We start from the raw sequence: 26012 nt of genomic DNA, 5'->3' as shown, positions 1-26012 counted from the left end.
ACTTCTTTTATCGATATTTCTTTAAATTCACACTGTCAATGACACATTACTACTGTAACGCATTACTCTCCTGGTTTAATTATTCATGCTTTCTGTTGACGGTCCGTCACTCTTCTGGTTGGTCTTGATTGATGTTTTCTCTGATTGGATTGACATTGACAGCTCAGGTGAGAGGTGGGGTCGTAACTTATTTAGTCGGTACTGCATCCATTTTTCGAGGACTTGTTCCCGTGTTGCAGGTAGAAGCACACGTAAAAGGCCAGTTTTTTATTTCCGAAGTTTGTGAAGCAGGAAGTGGCCAATATGGTTTATAATTTATAGTCCTTAATCTTGTTCCTTTAGGGAACCGTTTAATTCATAATTCTGGTGCAGGATGCCCAAGATTTTGATAGATAGATAATGAAACTTAGCAAGGTGAGTGTGTCACATTTTGAACGCCATTCATTTTTTTATCGACAGTGAATACAATGGCAACCGTTGTTTTAGGGTTTTACTTTTCCGTTTTCCTCTTTATTCTTCTTCAATTGTTGATGGCTACAGGCTGTTGATTTCCCCGGGAAATTGCTGAAAGCGGTGGAGTTGGAGCCAGAACTAGAGCTAGTATTAGATATTCCCAGTCCCGATAGCTAAGCTACAAATGGCACACATTTACAGCCTTGATTTTGAAGGCTAACCGTTCATTTCTTGGAGGAATATACAGGCCAGTTTATTCCATTTATTTAAATATTATTAACCATAGATTTGTCTCACTTATTTAAGTTTTTATTAATATACTTTTAATTTCAATTTATTGCTACAAATATTTAATAAATTTCATAATTTAATATGTCAATTTCATATCTATAATTTTAGTTATTTTTGTTCAGTATTTTTCAGTACCTTTTTTGGTAGTTAAGTAGATATAACTCGGTTAAGGCTGATATGCCTTAGGTAAAAAGGTTCATGAACTTTCCTCTGCGTAATACAAATATTTATTAAAAACTTTAATAATTGCAATTTATTTTTCAAGTGCTGAAATCTACCTAGTAGCTTAATCATAATTTAAATGTTACTTTTGACAAACTTATTTAATTTAATCATATCAGCATTATTCATATTTTAATTCATAATAAATTATTAACATTTAACAGATTAGAACATGAGGTGTATACATATCTTTGATGTAAATATAATTTGGTTGTATTGTTAAAATATTTTTTTTTGCCTCTTTAAATCTACTTCATCCAGGGTTATTCAATTGTTAATTGAAACCTATATACCAAGTGTTTTTCTTAGATTTCTCTCATTTATAAAAAAAAAACTAAGTGGCGCCCTCTTATTTAATAGTTATAATCAAGATTATATTTTTTAATAGCCAGTTATAAGTGAACCTTCGAACAATCCCAAGCCTCCAATAATTCTGAGCTACCGTCTGCAAACTCTTGGCAAAATAGTAATACTGTAAAGTTAACGCCACAATTCTTGCCCGTAATTCCAGAGGCACATCTTCCAAAAGGTCATAAAGTTGGTGTTCTAAAAAATTTAGGTAGCTCTCTCCATTTAATCTGACCAGTAACTCGAAAGGGCCAATCAGCCTACCACCGAGAATTCCTGCCCACAAATTTACACCAAATTCGTACTGGAAGCGATTTTGCCTTATTATTCTCGGATTTTCTACAACCCAATAGTGAAGATTGTGAATATTAAATATACCAAGTCTTTGAAATGAAGACTCATCGGACTACAAAATGCAGGCAAAAAAGTCCGGGTCTTGTAGACAGCGTCGAAGCATTTCTCTGCAAAATGCTACTCTAGGCGCGTAGTCACGGGGTAAGAGGGCTTGAACACGTTGCACGTGGTATGGATGCTGGTTGTTCCTCCGCAACATGCGATGTATCGTTGCTATAGCTAATCTAGTAGCTCTAGAAATTCTACAAATACTTGTAAAAGGGTCCGCCTCTATCAAAGCAAGCACCTCTTCATCATCCAACCGCGGTCTGCCTATTTGTTGTACATCATCAGGTATTTATCCCCGCAAATATGAGTTATGTACTTGTATGAACACTCTGTGATCGGGAAAGCGTTCACGATCCGAATAACGATCACGATACTCTCTTGCAGCAAGGCGAGCGTTCCCACCGCACAATCCATAAATGTAATGCCTTTCAGCATATTCCCGTGGGGTATACCGATCCGGCATCTCGATGCAGATTAATTATTACTTTAATGGTATAATAGGTCAGAAAACAGAAAAAAAATCGATTAACACGTTAGCTAAAGACAAACAAAAAACAATACAGAAAATACCAACAATAGTCGGTTTGGCTATTTAAAATAGCCCATGTGAGAATACCATTTTTGTTCGTGGCTCTTGATAGCATTCTGAATTCCAATTTGAAGGTCAAGCGCACTTAAATAGTACCAAATTTGTGGTATGCAAGCAAAAAATGTGGTATGATTTTATTTCTTTTACGTTTCATTTTTCTAAAAATTTTCTTAACATACATTGATCAAATAATAAACACTATAAAGTAAATGTTTTTATTGAAAGACTAGAAATAGTAGGATGTTTTTAAACATTGGTTTAAATTCCTGTAGGTCTTTGTGTATCTTCATTAAATTGTTAAAATTCATATTTGAAGAATCCAAAAACAAACTAAACAAGATTTTCTGCAGCGAAACAAAAAAAAATTTACACTACACTTTTGTTTTAAAAGACTCGACATTTGTTGGAATAAAAACAAAAAAATATATTTAAAAAATAAAGCCCCAGACATAGAAAAAAATAATTTTTTAAGCCAGTGCATATAATGTTCCAGTAAGTATAAGTTAAGTAAATTATAGAAAAAAACTGAAAAACAGCTATAACTTCTAAACCATCAAAAATCGGATAACAACATAGGGGGTTATTGTGATTTCAAATAGCTTCCCCTACCCCCCCTTTCAGTTTGGACCATGACTTTTAAAACACCCTGTATAATAAGTACACAAAGTAAAAATTGAAGATACGTCGAATATTGAAACATCTGTTTGAAGTTTTGCTAGTAGAACTTGCTGCTCAAGAATGATGGAACTTGAGGGATCTAAACTGATGCATCCTCACGTCTTACTTTTTACTTCTCTGTTGAATATAGTGTAGATCCGACTGGGTTCCCCAGTAGAATCTGGTGGAAAACCTTTATCCTAGCTTTATAATTTTCCTGAATTTCCATAATCTTTAATTGTTTTCAAAGAATCATTGGTCCCAAAATTGATCACATCGATAGAAACCTGTCATCATCATACACACTATAGCCCGTGAAATTTCTCGTGGATAATCGTCCACTTTCACACCTATTAAAAAATGCCTTTGCATAAGATCTTCTTGAGTCTATAAAAGTTAGACATATATAGGAAAGGTTGTAAGAATCTCTTGTAAAATTTCTGATGGTGTGGTATTAATAAATCACAATGCCTCCTTAAAATATGTTCTTACAACATCCACATCGGTTTTAACAAAAAGGTGGTCTTTAATAAGGGTGACAATATTTTCTTACCATATAAGAGTTGAGTATTCACTAAAATTTTTAAAGAAGAAGAGGCTTTTTGCCATTATGCTGTTAGCTAATTCTTCACAAATACTCTAGTCTAACTACTCAGCTAAAATGGTGGGATAGAGGCATGTCCAATCACTAACGATCCTTTTTGGAGAATATAGGAATTGTCATTACAGTGGTATAAAGACATCTGCAACTAAACCATACTAATATCTTTCGGAGCTTCCACTCTTTATCGTATGGCAATGGTATGATTTTCTAATTGGATATTCGCCTTAATATATTGACAAGAGAACGCATCATTTCTGCAAACGATTGGCATTTCACTACGGTATACTATGTTTGTTTAGAAAAGGAAACATTAAAAGAACACTAAAAGAATAACAGATCGGAGTTTTTTGGAGTACAAGCAGATAAATTGACAATACCAGAGCAAGTTTAGCACCAAATCTTTTTTCTTGGCAAAGTTACTAGTTTTATTTTATACTACATCAGTAAGGACATCAACTTCTTACCAAGATGTCGCTCGACAGCTTTGGACGTGCAGGCACCCCTGAGGAAGTCAGTCAGGTATGTCAGCTATAACTTTACAATATATCTGATTTTTCTGGCGTTTTGCACCTAACATAACAAACTAGTTACAGTTCACAAAATAATATTTATCCATTTATCCAGAGAATGGTCTCACTGTCCCTGATTACAACGACGTACCAGAAGTGCTAAATATTAATTAAATTTGTATTTGTCTGATGTATTTTCTGAAAAATTTGGCTTGATAAGTTCATACTCCAATGAACCTCAGAGTTTTATCCCTTTTCTACTAAAGAAGTGTGGTATATACTACCTTATTCATTATTTAAGCTATTTAATTTGTCCTTAACTAAGGATTATTTTCCTGAATTCTTGAAGCACAGATAGGTAGAAAATAATAAAGACATTTGTCATTACTTCACTATATACAGAGTGATTTTCAACCTATGCGCATAAACTTGGGAAATGGTAGATGAAGATCAATAATGAGTAATAATGAGAAAAAAATGTAGTAAAATATTTTTGGTTTTCGAAATAAAGTTAAACAAATGTCAACAGAACGTGTATCAGACGAACTTTTTTGTTTATTAATAAATGATCAAGTAAACAAGTCATAATGTTTGGAATTTGTTGTTTGGAATCTTTAGCAGTACTTAGTTTGTTGGTGGCTGTGATCGTTTTCGATCAGTATTTTTACACGAACAAAATAAAAGCGTCAAATGTAATGGCGCACATTTTTACGAACGAAGAACTTGTCGACATGGTTTTGGTTTACGGAGAAACGCATCAGAATGCAGTGGCATTAGCTGATCTGTATGCCCAAAGATTTCCCCGAAGATATCACCCGAGACGTGGGGCTTACTTGTGGGGTAGAGAAACTGGCAATTTGCGGCCGCGGCCTGGACAAGATGGAGGAGCTATTAGACCTAGGCACATTCTAAATCTGGAGGAGGATATTTTAGAAGTTATCGAAGAACAACCTGGAATTAGCACTAGGACAATTGCAGCGCGATTTGGAATATCGCAATCTACAAGTTGGCAAATTTTAAGGCACGAGTTGCTGTACCCGTTTTATGTGCAGAGGGTACAAGCTCTACTTCCAAGAGATTTGCCGCTTCGAGTACACTTTTGTGAGTGGTTGTTATATCACAGTTAAGCCCAAACTTTACCATGAACATTTTAGTTACAGATGAGGCAAATTTTACGCGCAATGGAATTTTCAACTTTCATAACACTCATTACTGGGCTTTGGAAAATCCGCATATTACACGGAGAACATACTTTCAACAACGTTTTTCTATAAATGTATGGGCTGGAATTCTGAACGGGATGCTCATCGGACCTGTTATTCTGGAAAATCGTTTGACTGGTGCTCGGTATTTAGAATATTTGCGCAACAATTTACCAGTGCTCCTTGAAAATGTGAATCTCAACGTTAGGCAGAACATGTGGTTTCTTCATGATGGTGCTCCACCACATTTTTCACGACCGATGGATAGGCCGTGATGGTCCAGTTGGGTGGTCTCCTCGCTCACCTGACCTTAATCCATTAGACTTTTATTTGTGGGGTCATATGAAAACAATGATGTATGTAAACGATGTTGATACTGAGCAAGAGCTACGACATCGCATAAACGCTGCCAGTGACGCAATTCGCCTACAGCCTGGTTTGGTCCGTCTTCATGGATTCGACGAGCTCAAGTCTGTATCGAAAATAATGGAAACAACTTCGAACAGTTGCTTTAAATTAGTTTAAATTAAACACGTTAAAAAATACACGTTTTTTATTTTAAAAAATATGGATATCTCCAAAACTAAAAATATTTTACTACATTTTTTTTTCATTATTACTCTTTATTACTCATCAGCTATCATTTCCCAAGTTAATGCCCATGGGTTGAAAATCACCTTGTATAAAATTTCAGACAAATTAGCGTCAATGAGTTATATCAAATGAGTAATGGGATAAATACTCCTGAACCACATGGATTCACTCCAAAAGATCTGCTTTGACAAATCTGCTTGATTACCAATACTTTAGCATTGGGACCATAGAGAGTAGATTTCACTAAAGAAGCCTAAATCAGATTAATGTCGGACTGCTACTGGCTTTTGATATCTTGGTAATGAATTATAAAGAACGGTACAAGGAGTGTGGATTTATATCATAGGAATCTTGAAGACAGTGTCAAGATCACATATGCCTTCACAAAATTGTTAATAGTTAGGTTGATACATCGTTTCTCTTGGGACTTTCGATGCACCTATTTTCAGTCATCAATTTCGACAGCACTCTTTGTTTAGAGTCAGTTTCATCAGAACAACAGTTCCTTGCTCCTATTTCAACAATTGAGTGATGAAGTTGTAATATTGTTTGCCAAGGAATGGATATATTCGTTTGATTTTTAATAAATTTAATACCTTACTAAATTAATAAAATTGTCGATTGCTGGCATCGCAAAATCCTACTTTTTAAGTTTTTTATATTAACAGATTGGCACTTACGTTCACAAGAAGGCACACTTTCCCAAAGAGGTTCATTAACAACCTTCCAGACTCCACCTTGGCAAGTGATCATTATCTCTGTATTTCCATTAGGAAACATATAATTTTCAATACAGTTCGCTTTACAACCACCAAACTTTGAGCAGCGCATTCCGGCGTTACCTGGAGACGGGGCTCGATCACCACAACCTAAAAGCAAATGTATTTTAATTTATACACATTATAAAAGATGTTATATAAAGGTGCTCGTTTTGTTTAAATAACCCTGTGGGGTAATCAACAGTTTTCCATGATATATTTACCGCATTTAAATTTAATAGAAAAAAGAAAATTTGGTTTGGTTCATTCGATTAAAAGTCTATCTGATCGAAAAATCATAAACGAAGAAGGGACGGACAAAGGATGAAGTTAAATTGGAGATTTGTTAACGAGTACTTATTTAATTAACAGAAATTTTACTTTACGGATTAGTCTAACATTAATTCTGTTAAGAAATATGTTCAGCTTCATCTTTTATTGATTAATCTTAGTGAAAATTTTAACCAATTGATCATTCTTTATCTTCTCATGTGTAGGTACATAAGTTATTGATTAATATGATATCTATGCATCTATAGGTTGGTAGCAGTATAGATTATAGATTGCTTGGTATGATAAAAGGAAATCAAAAGTTCTCTTATGGACATCAGAATAGTCACTTACGCTTCGCGGACGATTTTATTATGATCTCCGAAGATCCATCCATCCAGAGTTAAAGGAAATGATGCAACAATTAAATATGAAATCAAGAAAAATAGGGGTAACAATTAATATCGATCTCACCAAATCGCATTCAATTATCGCTATCTAATGAGAATATTGAAAACATTAACGAACACGTATATGGTTATCTCATTAAACTACTATAGAAGATTTAAAAGTCGGAAATAACGCGAAGAGTGAAGTTAACCGCTGGTTTTGAAAAACTAAAGTACATTCTACAAAATCCAGGTATTTCGATGCATTTTAACCACAAAGACTATGACATATGCATTTTGCCGGTAACAACAGAGCTTTTTTATTTGTTCAAAGAAAAACTTAACACCTCTAATGTGGTGTTACGTTTTTCTTATACGATGCGATCAATACCTCGGTAGCGTATTCTGTATACTCCAGACTGGGTACTTACATAAGAATGGCCTGATATAATATTGAGGGTGCAAATTGTGCAGGGAAACTGACGAAATGATGGCATACATAGCACTGGAAGGAATTAATAAAGCATAATACATATAAGAAGGCCATGCATAGGACTGGCTGACCTTGAAGGGAAGATCCTCAAAAGTCAAATTTCTGAGGTGGTCAGAGCTTCTGAGGAAAAATCTAAGAAGTTGTGAGCCATTATGGATGATAAAGTTGTAATGGAGGATCCTCTAATTAATCCACTCACTTCTATTAATATTATTTCTTTTTTAATTTTTTAAGTATCAACTTATAGTAAGTACCTATCTATTTATAACAAAAGCCTAATTCTAAAATAGAATTTCTTAAGCCGAAATAAACTACACGAGATCTGTGGTAAAAGTATCCGATCTTAATTTTTATTTCCAAAATCTGATCGTCATACATGGCTCTACAGTCTACAACATGTGATAAATGGTCCTTGCCTAGGAGAAGACCAAATAACAGCAGACATGTTAAAAATGGGTGTAGACATATGGATGTAGGCAAAATAGCCACTGCCTTAGAGAACTATAGACCAATCATTCTATTATTTCATCTATATAAGCTGTTCACAAAAATCCTTACAAATAGACTCACAGGCAAATTAGACTTTTACCAACCGGTCGAATATGCACAATTTAGAAAGGTCTTTAGTATTATCGACCACTTATGAACATTAATGAACATTAATCGAAAAATACGAGAAGTTCAACATATGTATGTATATTCATCTGGTGTTCATAGAGTTCAAAAAAGCTTACTCTATTAAAAGATATCTACAAAAATGCCACCGTGCATGTTAAAAGAGACAAAACGACATCGACAAGAAAACTACCACTAGAAAGACGTTTGAGACAAGGTGACAACATCTCTTTCATTAAATAGAAAGGAAATGGAATAAATGTAGATGGCATATACATCAAGCATCTGCGCTTTGCAAATGACATTCATAAAAAGTGGAAGCGAAATTAAACTCGAACAAATGCTAGTCTTAAACACCCTAGAGCTAGAGATGAACTATCGAAAAACAAAAATTTTGTCAGACAGTCAAATCCAATTTCAAATAAACGGACAATGTATAGAAAACGTACAAGAATACATTTACCTCGGCTAGCTCATCAAACTAGAAAAGCCCAACTAAACTCCCGAGATAAGTCTCAGAGATCGAATAAGAAACGTCGCAAAAAGGACATCATAGACAGAATTGCAAAAGAAAATTGAAGATGGGCCAAACACACTATAAGAAAACCTCCGGAACAGTGGGTAAGCAGAGTCGATGGTGACCTAAAATAGCAAAAAGGAGTATATGCTATCAACAGGAGAGATGGTTAGATTATATAAGGGAAACAGCCAGATAAGAAGATATGGCATAACTTAGAGGAGGCCTATATCTAGCAGTGGACGAGAGAAGGTTAAAAGAAGAAACGCGCTTGCATACGCCATCCTTAAACCTTCGTGTTATTTTTTCCCGCTTGTTAGTGGCATCTGTTCCTGTACAGCAAATAGGTTAAGTAAATTAGTTAAATATAAGTAAATTTGGGCAAATCAAGTAAAGTTATGTATAGTGGTCGTGTCGGCAACAACTGGGCTATAGCCTGGTGTATACTATTTGGAAGATTTTCACAGATTTGGGTGATAATGCTATGAGTTTCACGCATAAACAAAGTCTTTCAATCAAGAAACTGCTTTTTGTGACTTCCGTGTAGTGGAATATCACGATTAAGAGGCACAGTGCCAAACAATCATTAAAAGGTTACTACAAGGATGTCCTTTGTGATATTTTGCGAGTTCATAGCTGAAATAATAAGACTCCATCATGACAACGCTCTAGCACATTCCTCGAACTTTTCTGACAAAAACAGAAAATTCAGATTTCAACTCTGTTACTTCTCAATGCTCTCAAAAGTCAAGAATTAGTTGAAATGAACGAATTTTTAGTCGACAGGTGACATTGAGGCTGCTGTAACAACAGCCGAATTAAGCTCTATTTTGAAAGAAACTTTGTTAAAATGCTTTCCACTAGCACTGCTCGGCTGGGTGAAGTATTTTAACTCCCAGAAGAGACTTCTTTGAGCCTTATTAGATATCCAACGATCTGGTTAAGCCTGTAGTTTTTTTACAGATTAAAGGTTAACTTTTTTAATAGACCTTGTGCAAAAAAAATCGATTAAAGTTGACTACCTGTACTACTGAAAATCTACAAATAAGCGTCGAAAATATAAATTTGAGTTCAGTACGAATTTTACCAAGTAGATTATAATATAAAGATAAAGAACATAAACATAGTCTTAAACGTCTGGACTATGCCGCTCAGATCAAAGGAAATAAATTATCATTGACGGCAACTATATCTTTATGGTATCAACGTAGGATTACTCTGCAAAAATTTATAGATTTAATGATGAATTGGTGAGATTTGTACCAATGTACCCTCTTATGAAACAAGAGGTTGTTATATACATAATAACCTCTTTAATCTGTAAAGAGCTAATTAGATGGATACTTACTTGTATCAAAACCGTTTCCAGTTTTAGTACCAAACTTAGTTCCATACTTGGTACCAAATTTAGTTCCATAGTTAGTTTTTGACATAGTTTTTACACCATAACCTCCATAACCTGGCTTTTTGACTCCTCCGTAGCTTTCGAATGTCGGCTGTACTTCCACGAGATTAGGTGGCTGGTCCATTGTATTAGAAAATCCTGTGTTTACTGAGCTGAAAGTAGATAAATTAATTGTATAATATATTTGATTCTAGTTATATAAGGAGATCTAGGACTGCCTAGATTTTTCAATAAAATGACTTAGGTTGTGTTTTTTTTGATGGCATATTTAGATGATTTATGTCTAGATAATTGAGGCCAAAATACAACCTTATTTGCTAGTGCATACACCAAGGTATCATTGCCATATGCTTTATTTTAACATTTATTTTAGTTCCGGAAAAAAATAGTTACTTAAAAGATTTTCCTTGTTAACTGATAAAATTTTAATAAACTTTATAATAAAATTGTATAAATTATATAATAATTTTATATAAAAATTTTATAATTGACTTTAATTTTAAGTTAATTTTTAAGAACAACTTACCCATACTGTGATTGCTCTCCAGCTCCAGAGTAACCCGAACCTTGTGGTGATAGACCATATTTCTTAACCAAAAATTGAGGTATTTGGCTAGCACTGTAATAAAAACATAAATATTCAACATAAACATAGTCATTTTTGAACGGGTAAATTTGAGCAATAGCTTTACAAACTCTTCAAATTATAAAGAAGAATCCCTCTTGATTAACTCCAAAAACACTCAGATGGTGTTACTAACTAAAAATAAAAAAGTAACATCCCTTTTGGCATCCAAACTATCAAGCACGTAACTAGGTTATGCTTTGAAAATACAGTATCTCGGTGTGACACTTGATAGCGAACTAAATTGGACTCTGGTGTTTTAAAGAGATTACAAAAAGCTTATAATTAATTATCTCTTACGAACAGTGTAGGCGCATAATAAGTAAGACCTTGGGCTTCTCCCCCAAGGTAGTTACGTAGATCTCCACAGCTATAATAAGATATATGCTAACGTACAGCGCACGTACGTTTGCATAGATCTTTTGTTTACGTACGATTACTAGATTACTACTTTAGAACTTTGTCTGTCTTTGTGAACATTGTCTGGGGTTCTAAATTTCGTCGAAAATAGATCATGTTTAAAGAATGGCTTGTCTCGACGTAACGGGAGCAATAGGAAGCACACAACCAGGGCTTTGGAAGTTATGCTGTGTCTGACACTCCTGGACGTATATATGAAGGAGGTCATCCGAATCACAATGATACGCTTCTGCTCTACTGAAATAAATATAAATGTTGGGATAGGCCTCCAAAGAGCTCGCTTCTGGAACTCTCCAGAACTACTAATCAGTAACAATGTTATTGCTAGTACGTGTGGTGATTATCCACACAGACTGAGAAACAGTATTTGCGCTGTCAAGACCACGTTTCACGTGAGAACTAATGCAACAATTTCATCGCACCTTCGTGGAAGACCAAAAACAGGGTGGGAGTCCCCTGTCAAGAGGCCGCCGATCTTCAACCATCGAGGCCGGAGCCCTTTGTGGGTCTGACCATGGCGAATATCAAAGAACTAATAAAATCATACTCTTACACGCTTTTGCAATAAAGTGGTGGGATGATACTCAAGACTACAGTTTGTCTAAGGACCTTGTCAGCTAACCGAACAAACTGAAGGCAATCAGTAAATTGTATCTGACTAAAAGGACTTATAACAAACATAATTACTGGTCACTGTCAATTAAATGACCTTATCAAAGACAAGACAATGTAATAGGACAATATACGAGGTAATACGCAACAGAATTATCGGTGTATCCCACCCATCCCTTAAAGAGATAAGGGGGGTTGTTCTTGTCGCTTTCGTTGATTGTTTGGACTGCATGACGAGCTGAAAAATTGGAGGTCCTCTACTTCTTCAGCAAATGCGTATAATAATCCTATACAATGCCTAATGTTCGCACTCCCTGTTTAGCTACTGCTGTAGATGCTGAATATAAATTACATTTTATAATCTATATATTTTTGTTCAGCTGGTTCTGCAATGGTTTGATTTGTAGTATAGTGGGCAGTCAGAGGCTGTTATGGCCAAGCCACCAGAGGCCAACATCCTTAGAAAAACTGATAAGATTCCCTGGTTTGAAGAACCTAAAGTCGCTCGATATACCCAAGAATTTGAATCTAGGGCGCAAATGGCTTAAATACCATTGTCCGGTTGAGAAACCCGTTTTTAAGCGCCTTAGATTTCTGGTGAGGCAGGGATAGGTGTCTATTTATGCCTTAACCAGTTCTATGCCAGGTGCTTTGATCTATCTTCAAAGGGTCTACTTGTCCAGCAGACCCTTCATTAATGCAATTGCTACGCATTTAGCTATACTGATTATGGGTTCAGCCGATCGGCTATTTTGCAGATCCTAGTCTAGCAAGAAAGTTCACTTCCTCGTTTCCAGCATGGTGTAAATATTTTTTTTTCAGTACGAGCTTGGAGCTCACCTTTTCGGCCGAAATAGCCTTAATAGCACCCCTGCTATCCGAGCAGATTAATACGACGGTGTTGCGATATCTGCAGCTTAAGATTTCCTGTTCGCATTTCAACATAGCAAAAACTTTAGCCTGGAAAATAGTAGGATGCTCCCCCAGCGAGTATAGCCTCTGCTGGTATGTGAACCCCACCACACAGCCCTACACCAGCTCGATTGTTCATTCTGGAAGCATCCGTATACCACATAGTTCCTTAATTAAGTAGTGTAGACCCATTCGAGTGCTGCCGATCCTCTCTGCCTGCGATATAGGTCAGAAAACTCTTGTAATTCACAGTTTTAAGTGCCATAAAGTTACTGCCGATCAGAAGGAGAGGGCACTCCTGAACAACCTGTGAGCAGATTTTTACATGACTAGTCTCACCAGCTCGTAGTTCACCAAGGACATGTAATGATAGCAAGCAAATGATAGCAGAAGTTAGAGGAGATTTGATAATAGATGAATAGATCCATCAGTGAAGGATCTTAGGACTCCAAGTGTTGCCGAAATCCGTTGAGGCCTTGCAGGCCTACAGTGTCCATATGGTCTTGTTAATTCTGGTGTCTGTCTGATTGTACCAGGAGAGTTTGGAATCTAATGTGATTACCAGATGTCGAACTTGTGCTGGAGTACTGCAACTGCACTCGACCCCGAGACGTAGCGGGTGCCAAAGTTATGTCTCCTTGAGAATAGTGGGAGTTCTGCTTTTTTGGGGTTAATCCTGAGACCCCGCCGAGAAGCACCAGTTGTCCACTATATGCAGAGCCGTCATAGGATTACTAGGTCACCGGCACAGGATTACTAGGTCATCAGCCTAGGTCTGTGTGTATAAGCCGGCGCTGTTTAAACATTCGATTAAGCTGTCGACCATTAAGCATCACAAGGTTAGGGATAATACTCTTCCCTGCGGGCAGCCCCTAGCCACCAACGTTTTGATAACCTCGCTATCGAGCTAAGCAGACACATACCGCTGCGAGAGTATGGCTTCTATCCAACTCACCAAACATGCAGTAGGCTCAGATGTATTAATAAATAAACTGACTGAAGTATTAAGAGCCAGCTTATGGATGATATCGAGGCCGGTACGGCTTGCTTTCATACCCAAGCCTGAAAAAACTGACTATTCTTAAGCCAAATCTTTCGGACCGATAAATCTTATGTTTTTTCTTCTGAAGACATTATAAAAACTGCTCGACAGACACATTAGGGACGGAACATTGGCTTCAAAACCGTGTGCTGATACTGCAGACAAATCTATAGAAACGGCGCTGCATAGGCTCGTAACTATGGCAGAAAAGACTCTGGAAACCAAAGGGTTGTTACTAGCTGCTTTCCTGGACGTCGAAGGAGCTTTTGATAAAACACCATTTGAGTCTGTTACAAGACAGCAGGAGAACTTGGAATAGATGCGAGAAAATGCGGCTGGAGAGATTGCATGCTCAGAAGTAGGACAGTAAGTTGCGAACTGCTAAATGAAACTCTGGAAGCCTTTGTAACTCAGGGATGTCCACAGGGAGGTGTTCTGTCACATATCCTGTGGTGCATGGTGATGAACGGGCTGCTATTAAAACTAAGGGAAAAAAGCTTTTGAACTTTAGAATATGCAGACGACTTGGTGAGGCTAGTCCAAAAAAAATTTAATAAAAGTGTGAAAGAAAGAATGCAAACTGCTCTGAACATCATGAAAAACTGGACAGAAAAGAAAGGTCTTAAGATCAGTCTCTTTAAATCCGCAATTGTACCATATATCAAAAGGCGAAAGATTGAGGAACTTGGGCCACTATTCTTGCATAGTAAAGAAATTCCTATGTTGGAAAAGATAAAATATCTGGAGGTTATCTTGGCCTCCAAATTAAGCTGGAAACAATATTTTGGCAAAGTAACCAAGCGATCGGAATCAATTTTGTTGACGGCCAAACGCATGCATGGAGATTTCAGCATAAAACGCCACACTGGATCTATACTAGAGTAGTAGTGCTCACTACAATTTATGCTGCACTAACGTGGTGGTCAAAAACCCTGCAAGTTTAAGCAAGGAGCAAGGCTTAAGTGAAGCAAAATACAAAGGGTCGCATGTATAGGCATAATAAGAGCAATGAAATCTACACCAACCGCATCCATGGAAGCCCTTCTTAACCTCCCACCATTAAACTTGGTGATTCAAGGAGAAGCAAAGCTGAGACTGGAGCGAATGAGAAATAACAGTCAAGCTAACTTGACAGAACACCAAAGAATCTGTGAGGCAATCAAATCAGAAATGCTTTCGGATTACATGATTCCAAAGTATTGCTTCCCCACGCCTCATCAAGTTGAATATCCTACAAGAGAAGATTAGAACGACAGCAGTCGCAGACCAGATGGAGATCTTATTTGGTACACAGATGGATCCAAGACCGACAAGGGAACAGGAGCTGAAGATTTTGCAGAAAAACGTCTTATCTGCTTGAAAGACATGCCACAGTTTTTCAGGCAGAGAAATCTGCGACACTAGAATGTGCTAGGGAAAACATTAGGAGAGCACACACTAATAATAATAATAATAATAATAATAATAATAATAATAATAATAATAATAATAATAATAATAATAATCGTCTTTTATTCAAAAAAAAAAACAATAGATTGACAAATATTACAAATGGAAAAAAAAGGCGAAGTCTAGCCTAAGGCTACTTAAACTTAACCCTAATAAATAATAAATAAATTTCGGTAATCATACATAATAATAATAAGAAAAATAATATAAAGATGAAATATTATAAAGAAACAATTGTTCACACCAAAAAAATACTTATACCCAACACGGAGGAGATATAAAACTCACAACCTGCATCAAAACAAGACTGTACACAAACAAATACCTCTGTATGCAATCGTAAACAACCATCATGTTACCTCTGGAGCACACCATACTAGTGAGTTAAAAAATAGGAGCTCAACTGTTCTCTAAACAAATACAACCTAAATCCTGACTTAAACTTAGTAAAATTATAAAGTAGTAAATCATTGTTTGGCAAGGAATTACATGTTTTAATCGCATTATAAGTAAAAGACTTCTTGTATGTTCTTGTATTATGTCGAGGAATAATATATTTAAATTTATTTCTGGTATTTATATCATGGACGCTCAAATTGGTTTTAAATTTATTTTTTAGAGATTTAGATATGAATTTTGAATTAGTAATTAAACCATGCATAAAAAGACCCAAATGTTGAGTTCTACGATTTGACATATTTAACCAGTTCAACTCATTAATTTTATGTGATACGTGATCTGACTTTCTTAAATTAAAAATTAGACGAATACATGTATTCTGCACCTTTTGAATACGATATTGTTCCGCTTGACGAAGACAAGGGCTATAAATAAAATCAGCATAGTTAAAGTGAGAAAGTACAAGAGTTTCACATAACATTGCTATTAACTTGGTACCTAAAAGGTTTCTATTGGAATATAGTTGCTTAAGCGATGTAAATGACCTTTGTTGACAATCAAGACTAATGACAATCAAGTATAACACCTAGATTACGAGCAGAATTACAAAATGGTAAAATTTGGTCATCTATTTTGATTTTAATATTATTTTTTAAATATTCGTTTTGATTTCTTTTGCCAAACAGCATAAGTTTTGATTTTGATGGATTTAGTTGAAGGCCATGTTTTTTAGAGAGATCTTTTAGGTTGTTTAGTTCATGATTGATAGTTTCGTTACAAGTAACAAAGTCTTTTGAAGAGAAGTGATAGTACAACTTGGTATCGTCAGCAAAAGCTTGTATCTTTCCGACATGAAGAGAGCTTATAAGTTCAGAAGTGTCAATAATAAAGAAAAGGGGGCCAAGGATAGAGCCCTGAGGTACTCCTGATAGTATGGCACTAGACTCCGAGTACACACCATTAACAAACACTTTTTGTGACCTGTTTGAGAAGTATGATGCGATGAGTGACAGTGAGTCGACGTCGAAACCGTAATATCTTAGCTTTGCCAACAAGAGTCGATGATTTATACTGTCAAATGCCTTGGAGTAATCTAATAGTATAAGAATACTTTCAAGTCCATGATCCAGTGCCTCAATTATATCATCAGTTACCACAGCTAAGGCGGAGGATGTGGAATACCCCTTACGAAACCCGTTTTGCAATTCTGAGATCATACCATTATCATTTAAATATGAGTACATCTGGCTGTATAAAATTTTCTCCATTATTTTCGAAATGGCAGGTAAAATTGCTATAATGCGTAAGTCATTGAAGGTCTCTGGCTTTTTTGATTTTGGTAAAGGTATTCCTATTGCAATTTTCCAACTTTGAGGAAATTAATTTTGTTCTATGCAACTGTTAATAATATTAGTTATGTAAGGATCAATAAATGGACTGCAATATTTTAACATAGATGATGTGATTTTATCTGTGCCACAAGCAGTAGTTTTCATGTTTTGAATAATTTTATGAACATCTTCTATAGAACACATGGAAAGCTTAAATTTTTTCGATGCGCTGAATTTGTTGTTTTCGTAAAATTCTATAGTTTCATCACAGTCGTTAGATCTGTTGTTAAAAAATTGTAGAAAAATGCTGGTTTATTAAGTTTGGATCTGTTAAATTAGGTGATAACTTGCTATCACTTGAGCTTAGGACATTTAACGATCTTAGTGCTGACCTAGACCTTAGGCCTTTTTTTCGGATCTCAGTACAGAAACTGTAAAATTACGTAGTTCTTTGTACCGGTCCCAATTTTGAGGTTCTTTAGTACGCTTAAATTTTTGTAAGGCTTTATCTCGCTCCTTCATGACAGCCTTCAAATTTTCTGTTAACCACGGAGCATGAGGTTTTGTCACTCTAGATTCTTTAAAGGGAGCATGAATATCAAAAAGTCTGTTTAAAAAATTAGTAAAAAGAAGTAATTTTTTGTCTATATCGTTCTCATAAACAATGTCCATCCACGGCAAATTGTAGAGATCGGACAAAAAATCATTTAAAACAAAACCTTTAAAACAACGATACGTAACAAGTTTTGATAAAGGTTTATTAGATTTTAGTTTTAAGTCAACAAAAACGAGTCTGTGATCAGAGATTGTATCGGCAGAGAGTGTACCAGAGGATGCAACTAATGTGGTATCACTGATAAAAATTGGATCTATAAGCTTGCTTGAATTTTGAGTTATCCGAGTTGGTTCGTTAAGTATCTGAACAAGATTATATGAGTCAAAACAGTTAAGGACAACATTATTAAAATCAAAAAAATTAATATTAAAGTCTCCTAAACATAATACCACATCAAAATTTGGAACAACTTCAGATAAAATGTTATCAAAATCTTTCAAAAGAGGACCTATGTTTATATTTGGGGGGCGATAAAAATTACCAATGGCAATAGAAGAAGATTTTAGCTTTATTTTTAAAAAGATATATTCAAGTTCTTTAGTTATTGGGAAATCAAATATAATTAAGTCTGCATCTAAGTGATCTTTAACATAGGCACCCACACCGCCTCCTCTACCATCTCTGTTTTTCATATAAAAAATTATAGCCCGGCATTTTGAAAACAGATACATCCTGACCATTAGAAAGCCAAGTTTCTGTGACTAAAATAACATCAAAGTTATTTGAATTTACAATCAAAGTCTGAAAGTCATTGAAAGCTGTGTTTATTGAGCGTAAATTAATATGCGCTACTTTCATTTTCACGCCATAAAAATTAAAAAAAAATAAATAAAATAACTGTACTTAAACAAAGAACTCCTTTAAACTAAATATTAACGTAACAAACAACATCATTACATAATAAAGATGGCTCCAGAAGTATCTACCAATCATTTTACCATATCAGCGTCGATGATATTTGGGACGTTCATTTTTTGGAATATGCCTAACATTTTGGCACGAATATTTTCGTTCTCTGAGTAGGATACTCCAAATACCCTAATGTTAAGGTTCCTGGAAACCTGCTCTTGATTATCAAGGACACGCTCTATTCTTTGATTGGCGTCCTTTAAATTCAAAAGCTCCTTACGTAGGTCACTAATAATTTTATCTTGTTGTTGAAGACGCTCCTCAAATTTCTCTTGGACAAGAGTAAACACTCTATCGACTATAGATTTGAGGAATTGATCCGTAAATATTGACTTAATATTGTCAAGATCGCTTCTTGATAACACCATTGTAAACAGATGTGCACCTTTATAACCTCACTTAGGAACTCAGAGTTTTATCCACTACTAGGAAAAAAAATACGTATTACTTCTACAGATTCTTGTAGATTAGGATAGGAGCCTCCTTCGGGATTACTTATTTGCTCAATTGCCCCTGCACAGTAAACAAAATTACACAAATTTGTTGCAGCTACGTAGAAACGCGTGTTTATTCAATTAGCGCCATCTTCTGACCTAATAAGCAGCTCCTAATAATACCAGATAGCCAAACTGCCCTAAGGGCCCTATCAAACCTTAGGGTTATATCAAAGCTGGTTTGGGAATGCCTCATAGAACTGAAAACCTTAGCAAGAAAAGGCTCTTCGGCATTTTACATCATACTTTACCAAGAAGCACCATCCGCAGTGAGATCAGGGACTAGGTAAAAAAACATCAAGCTCACTGGATAGAAATGAGAAAACTGAAGAGGGAATTCACGTTTATGAACTTTAAAATAGACGATAAAATTATTAGAAACCTCCTTACATTTGAGAGGAACAAACCCAGAACATTTATAGGTATCAGAGCGGGTCACATGACCGTTAAAGAACACTTGAACAGAATTGGAGTGTATAATGGAGACCTTAATTGCCGATTGTGCGAAAAAGAACCAGAAACAGTTCGACGTTTAATTTGCAACTGCGAGACCTTGTACCGCAAAAGGCAACAAATATTTGGGAGAGACATACTGGATCCACAAGCACTAGGTACCACATAGCAAAAGACCTGAACCGGCTGGTACAGGGCAGCGAGTTGCTAGGTTGGGTAGTATAGATGTGATATTATCAGGGTGAGCACAAAAAGCTTTTAGGCTGACGTGTATTTGGGCTCGAGGTTTGAGAGGAAAAAAAAGAAAACAAAGGTATGTCTCTCACTGATTGTAAAACCGCCATCTGGCAGTGATAGCGAACTCATTTTAGTACTAGAATTCTTGGGCACATGTGTGCACAGATGTGCTGTGGAGGATGCGTTTTCAACATTCTCACAGAACTGCCTTTAGCACTGACTTTTAGAGTTCCTGAGTTTCTTTTTGTACCGCGTTTGAGTCAGTGGCAAGTTTTGGAGCGTTCTGCCCTGCGAAGGATCCGGCGCATTGTGTCACGGTGTTTTTTCGTGCTATGGTTCCACCACGCATTCTTAGCATTTGCGATAGCTGCCTTCGACGATTTCAACCCTTTTAGTATTTTATACTTTAATCCTTATTTTTTTATCAAATTTCCCATTTACTATTTAGTGTATTAAGGTTCTCTTGTATAAAAAGGTTTGAGATACTTTGCATCGAAAATTTCAAAATTGTATTAAATATAAAAAAATACCATTAAAATTGTACCAAACAAATATAAAACAATTTATATTGCCAAATATTAAATAACAGGGAGGATGGTATTAATATCAAATTAAAAAAAGAGGAATCATTGAGGAATAGTCGAACTTTACGACTATGATGTAGTGCGAGTAAGTTTATCTTTTTATTAATTTGTTTTAATATTATTTGAGTTTCTGTCTCTTTTCTACAATTAATGATTTGTTTATGTTTATTTATAACTTCATTACTTTATGTAATAAATAATATACTCATATCCAAGTTTTTATTTAAAATAACATATAATAAATACAGTGCGAACGTAAAGGTTGGAATAAATTCATTTAAAATTCAGGGGTATGTTCAGGGGTAAAAAAAAACACTCGGACATGTCGATTTTTATTTTTAACTGCGGGTTTTCTTACTATAATTTTATGTATACAGGGTGGCCCAAAAATAAGTTACGGTCATCAACGTAATTTTTTTAAACGTAAACACCTATTTTTTATTTTAGATTTAGGTTCTACATCAAATTCTAAGTACATTTCATGTACCATGTCCTATACCTAAACTCGACCGTTGACGATTGAACACAATAAAAGGCTATTTTTGGAAGAGTTATTTATATCAAGCAAGAATACATAAAAATATTTTAATTAATTTATTAAGTGTTGAAAATGGCTGCCACGAACCTCTTGGCAATATCCCAGTCGATGCTGAAATTCTTGTAAAATGTGTGTGTTATCGATAACAGAAGGTTCTATCAATCTTATTTCTTCCGTTATTCTAATTTTTAAGTCTTCAATGTTGTTTGGCCGATTAACATAAACTTTGGACTTAAGATACCCCCAAAAAAAAAATCTAAAGGAGTCAGATCCGGCGATCTGGCCGGCCATTCAATTGCACCCCTCCGACCAATCCAACGTCCAGGGAAAACGGTATCCAGGTACTGGCGCACGGGACGAGTGTAATGGGCTGGAGCTCCATCTTGCTGATACCATAAGGAATTATCTAATATATCCGGGTCTTCTGGATCGGGGTATAAAGTGGCAAGGCATGGAACCAAGTCATTTTCTAAAAACTCTAAATACCTCTCACCATTCAAGTATCCTTCAAAGAAAAAGGGCCCTATAACCCTGTTTTCAATCACCCCCGCCCAAACATTTACTTTTTGAGGGACTTGGCTGTGGCACTCCATCATCCAGTGCGGATTTTCAGTAGCCCAATATCGGCAGTTTTGCCGGTTTACACTACCATGAAGACAAAACGTTGCCTCATCAGAAAATACAATTTTTTTTTGAAAATTGTGGATTAGCATGGCACAAGTCCATAAGTCTCTCACAAAATTCTAAACGCCTATCTGGGTCATCTTCATTTAGTTCATGAACCAATTGAACTTTGTAAGGGTGCCATTTATTTATACCTAAATACTTAACGACGGATGTCTGGGATATCTGATTTTCTAACGCAATATTGCGAGTCGTTTTATGGCAATCTTCTTCAACTGCCAGCAAAACATTTAGTTGCTTCTCTTCTGATATACTTGACCGACCTTTCGTATAATTATCCCTGACATGACCCAAATCCCGATATTTCTGTTCTATTTTACTGACAGTACTTTGAGATATACGTGGCCTATCAGGATACTTGGCATGATAAATTTCACAGACTTCCATCTGAGTGCGCATCCTGTTTCCATAACCAATCATCATCAAAATCTCTATTCGCTCTCGCTCACTAAGACGTACCATTTTTTGAAATTTTAATTTTATCTTTTAATAAACTTAACACAAGCAAAACTTTGCTTAGGCATCTAAATCAAACTAAATTCACTCAAAATTATTTGATGTCAACAAATTGTGACAAGTTAACAATCAAAAACACCAACCACAAATGTAAATAACCAAACAATAACTGATAGGTTGCTTGATATAAATAACTCTTCCAAAAATAGCCTTTTATTGTGTTCAATCGTCAACGGTCGAGTTTAGGTATAGGACATGGTACATGAATTGTACTTAGAATTTGATGTAGAACCTAAATCTAAAATAAAAAATAGGTGTTTACATTTAAAAAAATTACGTTGATGACCGTAACTTATTTTTGGGCCACCCTGTATACATAAAATTATAGTAAGAAAACCCGCAGTTTCTAATTTTCTAAATTTCTTTGATTTCAGGTTTGTGATTTTACAATAACTTTTTATCTAGGTTTTGATTAATTAAATATTCACTTAGATCTGAGAATTTGCAAATAAAAATCAAGCAAATCGCTAGTCAAATTTAAAGATAATAACTAGATAATATTACATTTTTATCTAAAAAAATATCAATAAAAAACTTTTTGTAAAATCAAAATATACAGGATATCCAGATGCTTCAAGAGAAAAATCGCTAACCTAATTTCGAATATTTTAAGCTAAAAATCTATAGGTCCAAATCCATCTTTTATTACAACTTTTGCATTTTTCCAATAAATACCCAAATTTTACACTTAATCGGTAATACAACGGAAGTTACAATTAATATTTAATTTTCAAAGCTTATTTTGTTTTGTCTTATGTTTATTTCATCTAATACCATGAGTTTCTCAGAACATACCAGCCGTGAGTGTACTGAATATTCAAATTTTCATGAGACATTGATCGGATATGCCTGAAACATCTATGGTTATTATAGCACTTAAGGGAGAAGAAACTTTATGTGATTTTAAGATAAAAAGTTCAAATAAATCCTATAGAACTTGTTAACTACAAAGTACTACAGTTTTTTAAGAGAAAAAATTGTTTTTTTTTGTATTTTTTTTAATATTATTTACCCCACTGCTTTTTCTTAAAAAAAACATATTTATTTAAAATCCCCACTGATTTTAGGAAAAAAATTATTTTTCTCTTTTTTAATCCACCGTGCAACTTTCGTATTTTGGTTTTCAAAATATAGCACTTTAAGCATGTAAGACAAAAATAGTCAAAATGTAGTTTGAGTCAACATTTCAACATCACACGTAATAGTAATATATATTTAGTTTCAACAAACACAATATAGTCATATAAAAATTCACTAATAGTATTCGTTCTGAAACATTTTTATAATTTTCTCTTTTAATATTTTTTTTTCTCAATAATTTCAAATTGACATCCGACTTTTCCCGCTACAAAATAAGTAAAAATCTTTAATATGGTGTTTTGTTATTGTTTAAATTAAAGTAGAAACTTTTTATATTAGTTGTATTCAAACCTATTCCTATTTCACAACTTAAACAAGAAATTACCTTATATGGTGCAAAAATATCCCAAAAAATACCAAAACTATCGAAAGGAAACTAAACACCCCCATCGTGGCAGTGTACGCACTAACAAGACTGAAGCTCGAATAAAATAATTACAGTATCTCTTTTATTTATGTACATACAAATTGATTTTAGTATTTCCTCTATGAGTTAACCGAAATATTTGCGTGGTTTTATCGCTCTTCCTAATAATATTTGTTAACATTAATTAATAATAATTATGCTTATGATTAACTGGTCAATATTTAAAAATCAAACAAATGAGGGGTTTTTTAAATATTCAAATTATGTGATAAAGTATTGATTTAAGGGTTTTATTTAATAATAATTATGCAGAGTCCACGCAAGACTTTGTACCGCATTAATTATGGTACTTAAAAAAAATATTCGAATAATTTAAAGATTATTTTGCAGATTACAAAAGATATTTAAATGTCGATGTCCCTCTATTCTTTTTTGAAAAAGTCAGGCTTTGAAGAAAAAGGCAATTTTATTCTTCTAAAATACTGTTCAGAGAGGAATAGGAAGCAGCTCTTAATAGTGGCCTTGAGTAAATAATAATAATAAAATGTACACAATTGGAAAGTATAGGGGCCTGGTGGAATAGACAATTTCTGGATAAAGAAAGGTGTACAGGTGGCAGAAGGGTGTACACACGACCGATTAATACAACCATATTATTGCAGATCTTAAAACCTACAAAATGAATCCAAATATAACTCATTTTTAAGAGCACACAATCTCAAGGTGGAGTACTATTATGCAACTAAATGAAGCAACCTGCAGTATCATGACACAACCTATCCGAATAAAAAGAGGTATATTTCAAGGAGACGCGCTAAGTCCTCTTTGGTTTTGTCTGGCAGTGAACCGAAGATTAAACTCGACCAACTATGCCGATATTATAAAAATAAATCATATGCTTTATATTGACTACTGGCAGCCACAAAACATCAACTGGACCAAATGCTTAAAATCGTTGATGAATTTTTGACAGACATTAGCATGAATTTTGAGAAGAATAAGTGTCGGACTCTTAATATTCAAAAAAGTAAGGTTAATCAGGATGATTTTCAGATGGAGAATGGAAACTGGATCCAGTCAATGCAAATAGGGGAGACTTAAGTACTTAGGGATTAAAGAAGCACAAAGAATCGACCATCGGACCATGAAAGAAGAACATATAACAGAATTTCAAAAAAGGATGAGACAGTTGCTAAGTACTGCACTTAATAGCAAAAATCTTTCTAAAGCAATTAACACATACGGCTGTTCAGTGCTGGGTTACTCATTTGGTGTAATTACATGAAGAAGAACATATATTGCAAATTTATAAAGGAAAATGAGAACCCTCCTTACTAAGTATAAATTCCGTCAAAAGCACGCAGAAAAAATTTCAAAGTATCGCGACCTAGAAGTACGGCTACAGACGCAATAGCAAATGAATACTGTTAGAACGATACCAATTATAATGTCGACTACGGGAGTAATACTAAAGAGCCTATTAGGAAAGAAGCATTGAAGAACTAGGTCTTAATCAACATATATACAGAGAGCTACAGAAAGGGGTGCTACTAAATATAGCCCGAATTGTAAGGAAATTTCTGGGAACCAACACCATTAATCGTCACCACGGGCCCGATAACCTGGTAAGAGCTCCCACAGAGCTCATTCCGTTTGATACTTGAGAATCTGAGATGAGTGAATGTTCCCCTCTGAGGGAGTGCGAGGCATTTTGGCTGAAAATACTAATAATAATAATAATAATAAGCCTTGGAGAAAGGTCGCTGCCTGGGGATGGCCAGGGCATGTCTGGAGCCAGCGCTGGACATAACAGCACGCTGACCATTGGGGGCAGGATGCTGAGGAGGCAGGCTTCTGTCATACAAGAAACTACAGCTCCACCACAACCGCCACTTGCACAGGGTTACTTATTGCCATTAAACACCAACCACGACCCAACCTGCTGAAGGTGTTGCGCAGGAAACTCACCAGTGCTCACTCAAGCAGGGTTAACGAGACAGCACTAAAAATGGACATCTGTTATGAACGAATCTATAATGCGCATTTTCTTTAAGGTAATAAATCTGGGACAACAGACGATTGGCTACAGGCAAATGCTACATGTCTAATTCTGCAATATCCAAATATGAACGTGGCCGAGTAAAGAGTTGCTGACCAATATCGCATCATTCTTAGAAACAACTTGGTCTCAGAAATCCGAAATAATGCTATGGCAATGGCAGAGTATAAAGGCACAAACCCATCAATAAGACCAGCTCTTCCTAAAGTTAACTCTACTTGCAAAAAAAATTTCATCTAACTGTTATGCTATTAGAGTAATTGCTAATTCCCTTAACTTTGTTACGGCCAAAAATGCTTACCATGCC

At 35.2% G+C, this 26012-nt stretch overlaps 1 protein-coding gene across 1 annotated transcript in view; it reads right to left on the bottom strand.

The window, feature by feature from the left end:
* LOC126740857 (hemocytin) overlaps positions 1-23734 on the bottom strand; it is a 279897-nt gene extending 256163 nt beyond the window's left edge. Inside the window, exons 1-4 of the mRNA XM_050447026.1 lie at positions 23605-23734; positions 10845-10937; positions 10262-10470; positions 6552-6740 (exon numbers count right to left, since the gene is read on the bottom strand). Of these exons, the coding sequence (XP_050302983.1) occupies positions 6552-6740; positions 10262-10470; positions 10845-10937; positions 23605-23669 (556 nt within the window). The 5' untranslated portion in view covers positions 23670-23734. The remainder of the gene's footprint in view (positions 1-6551; positions 6741-10261; positions 10471-10844; positions 10938-23604) is intronic.
* Between the last annotated feature and the right edge of the window lie 2278 nt (positions 23735-26012).

This window comes from Anthonomus grandis, chromosome 10 (assembly GCF_022605725.1).
Source record: "Anthonomus grandis grandis chromosome 10, icAntGran1.3, whole genome shotgun sequence".
NCBI classification, from domain to species: Eukaryota; Metazoa; Arthropoda; class Insecta; order Coleoptera; family Curculionidae; genus Anthonomus; species Anthonomus grandis.
This window is presented reverse-complemented; position numbering and strand designations above follow the sequence as displayed.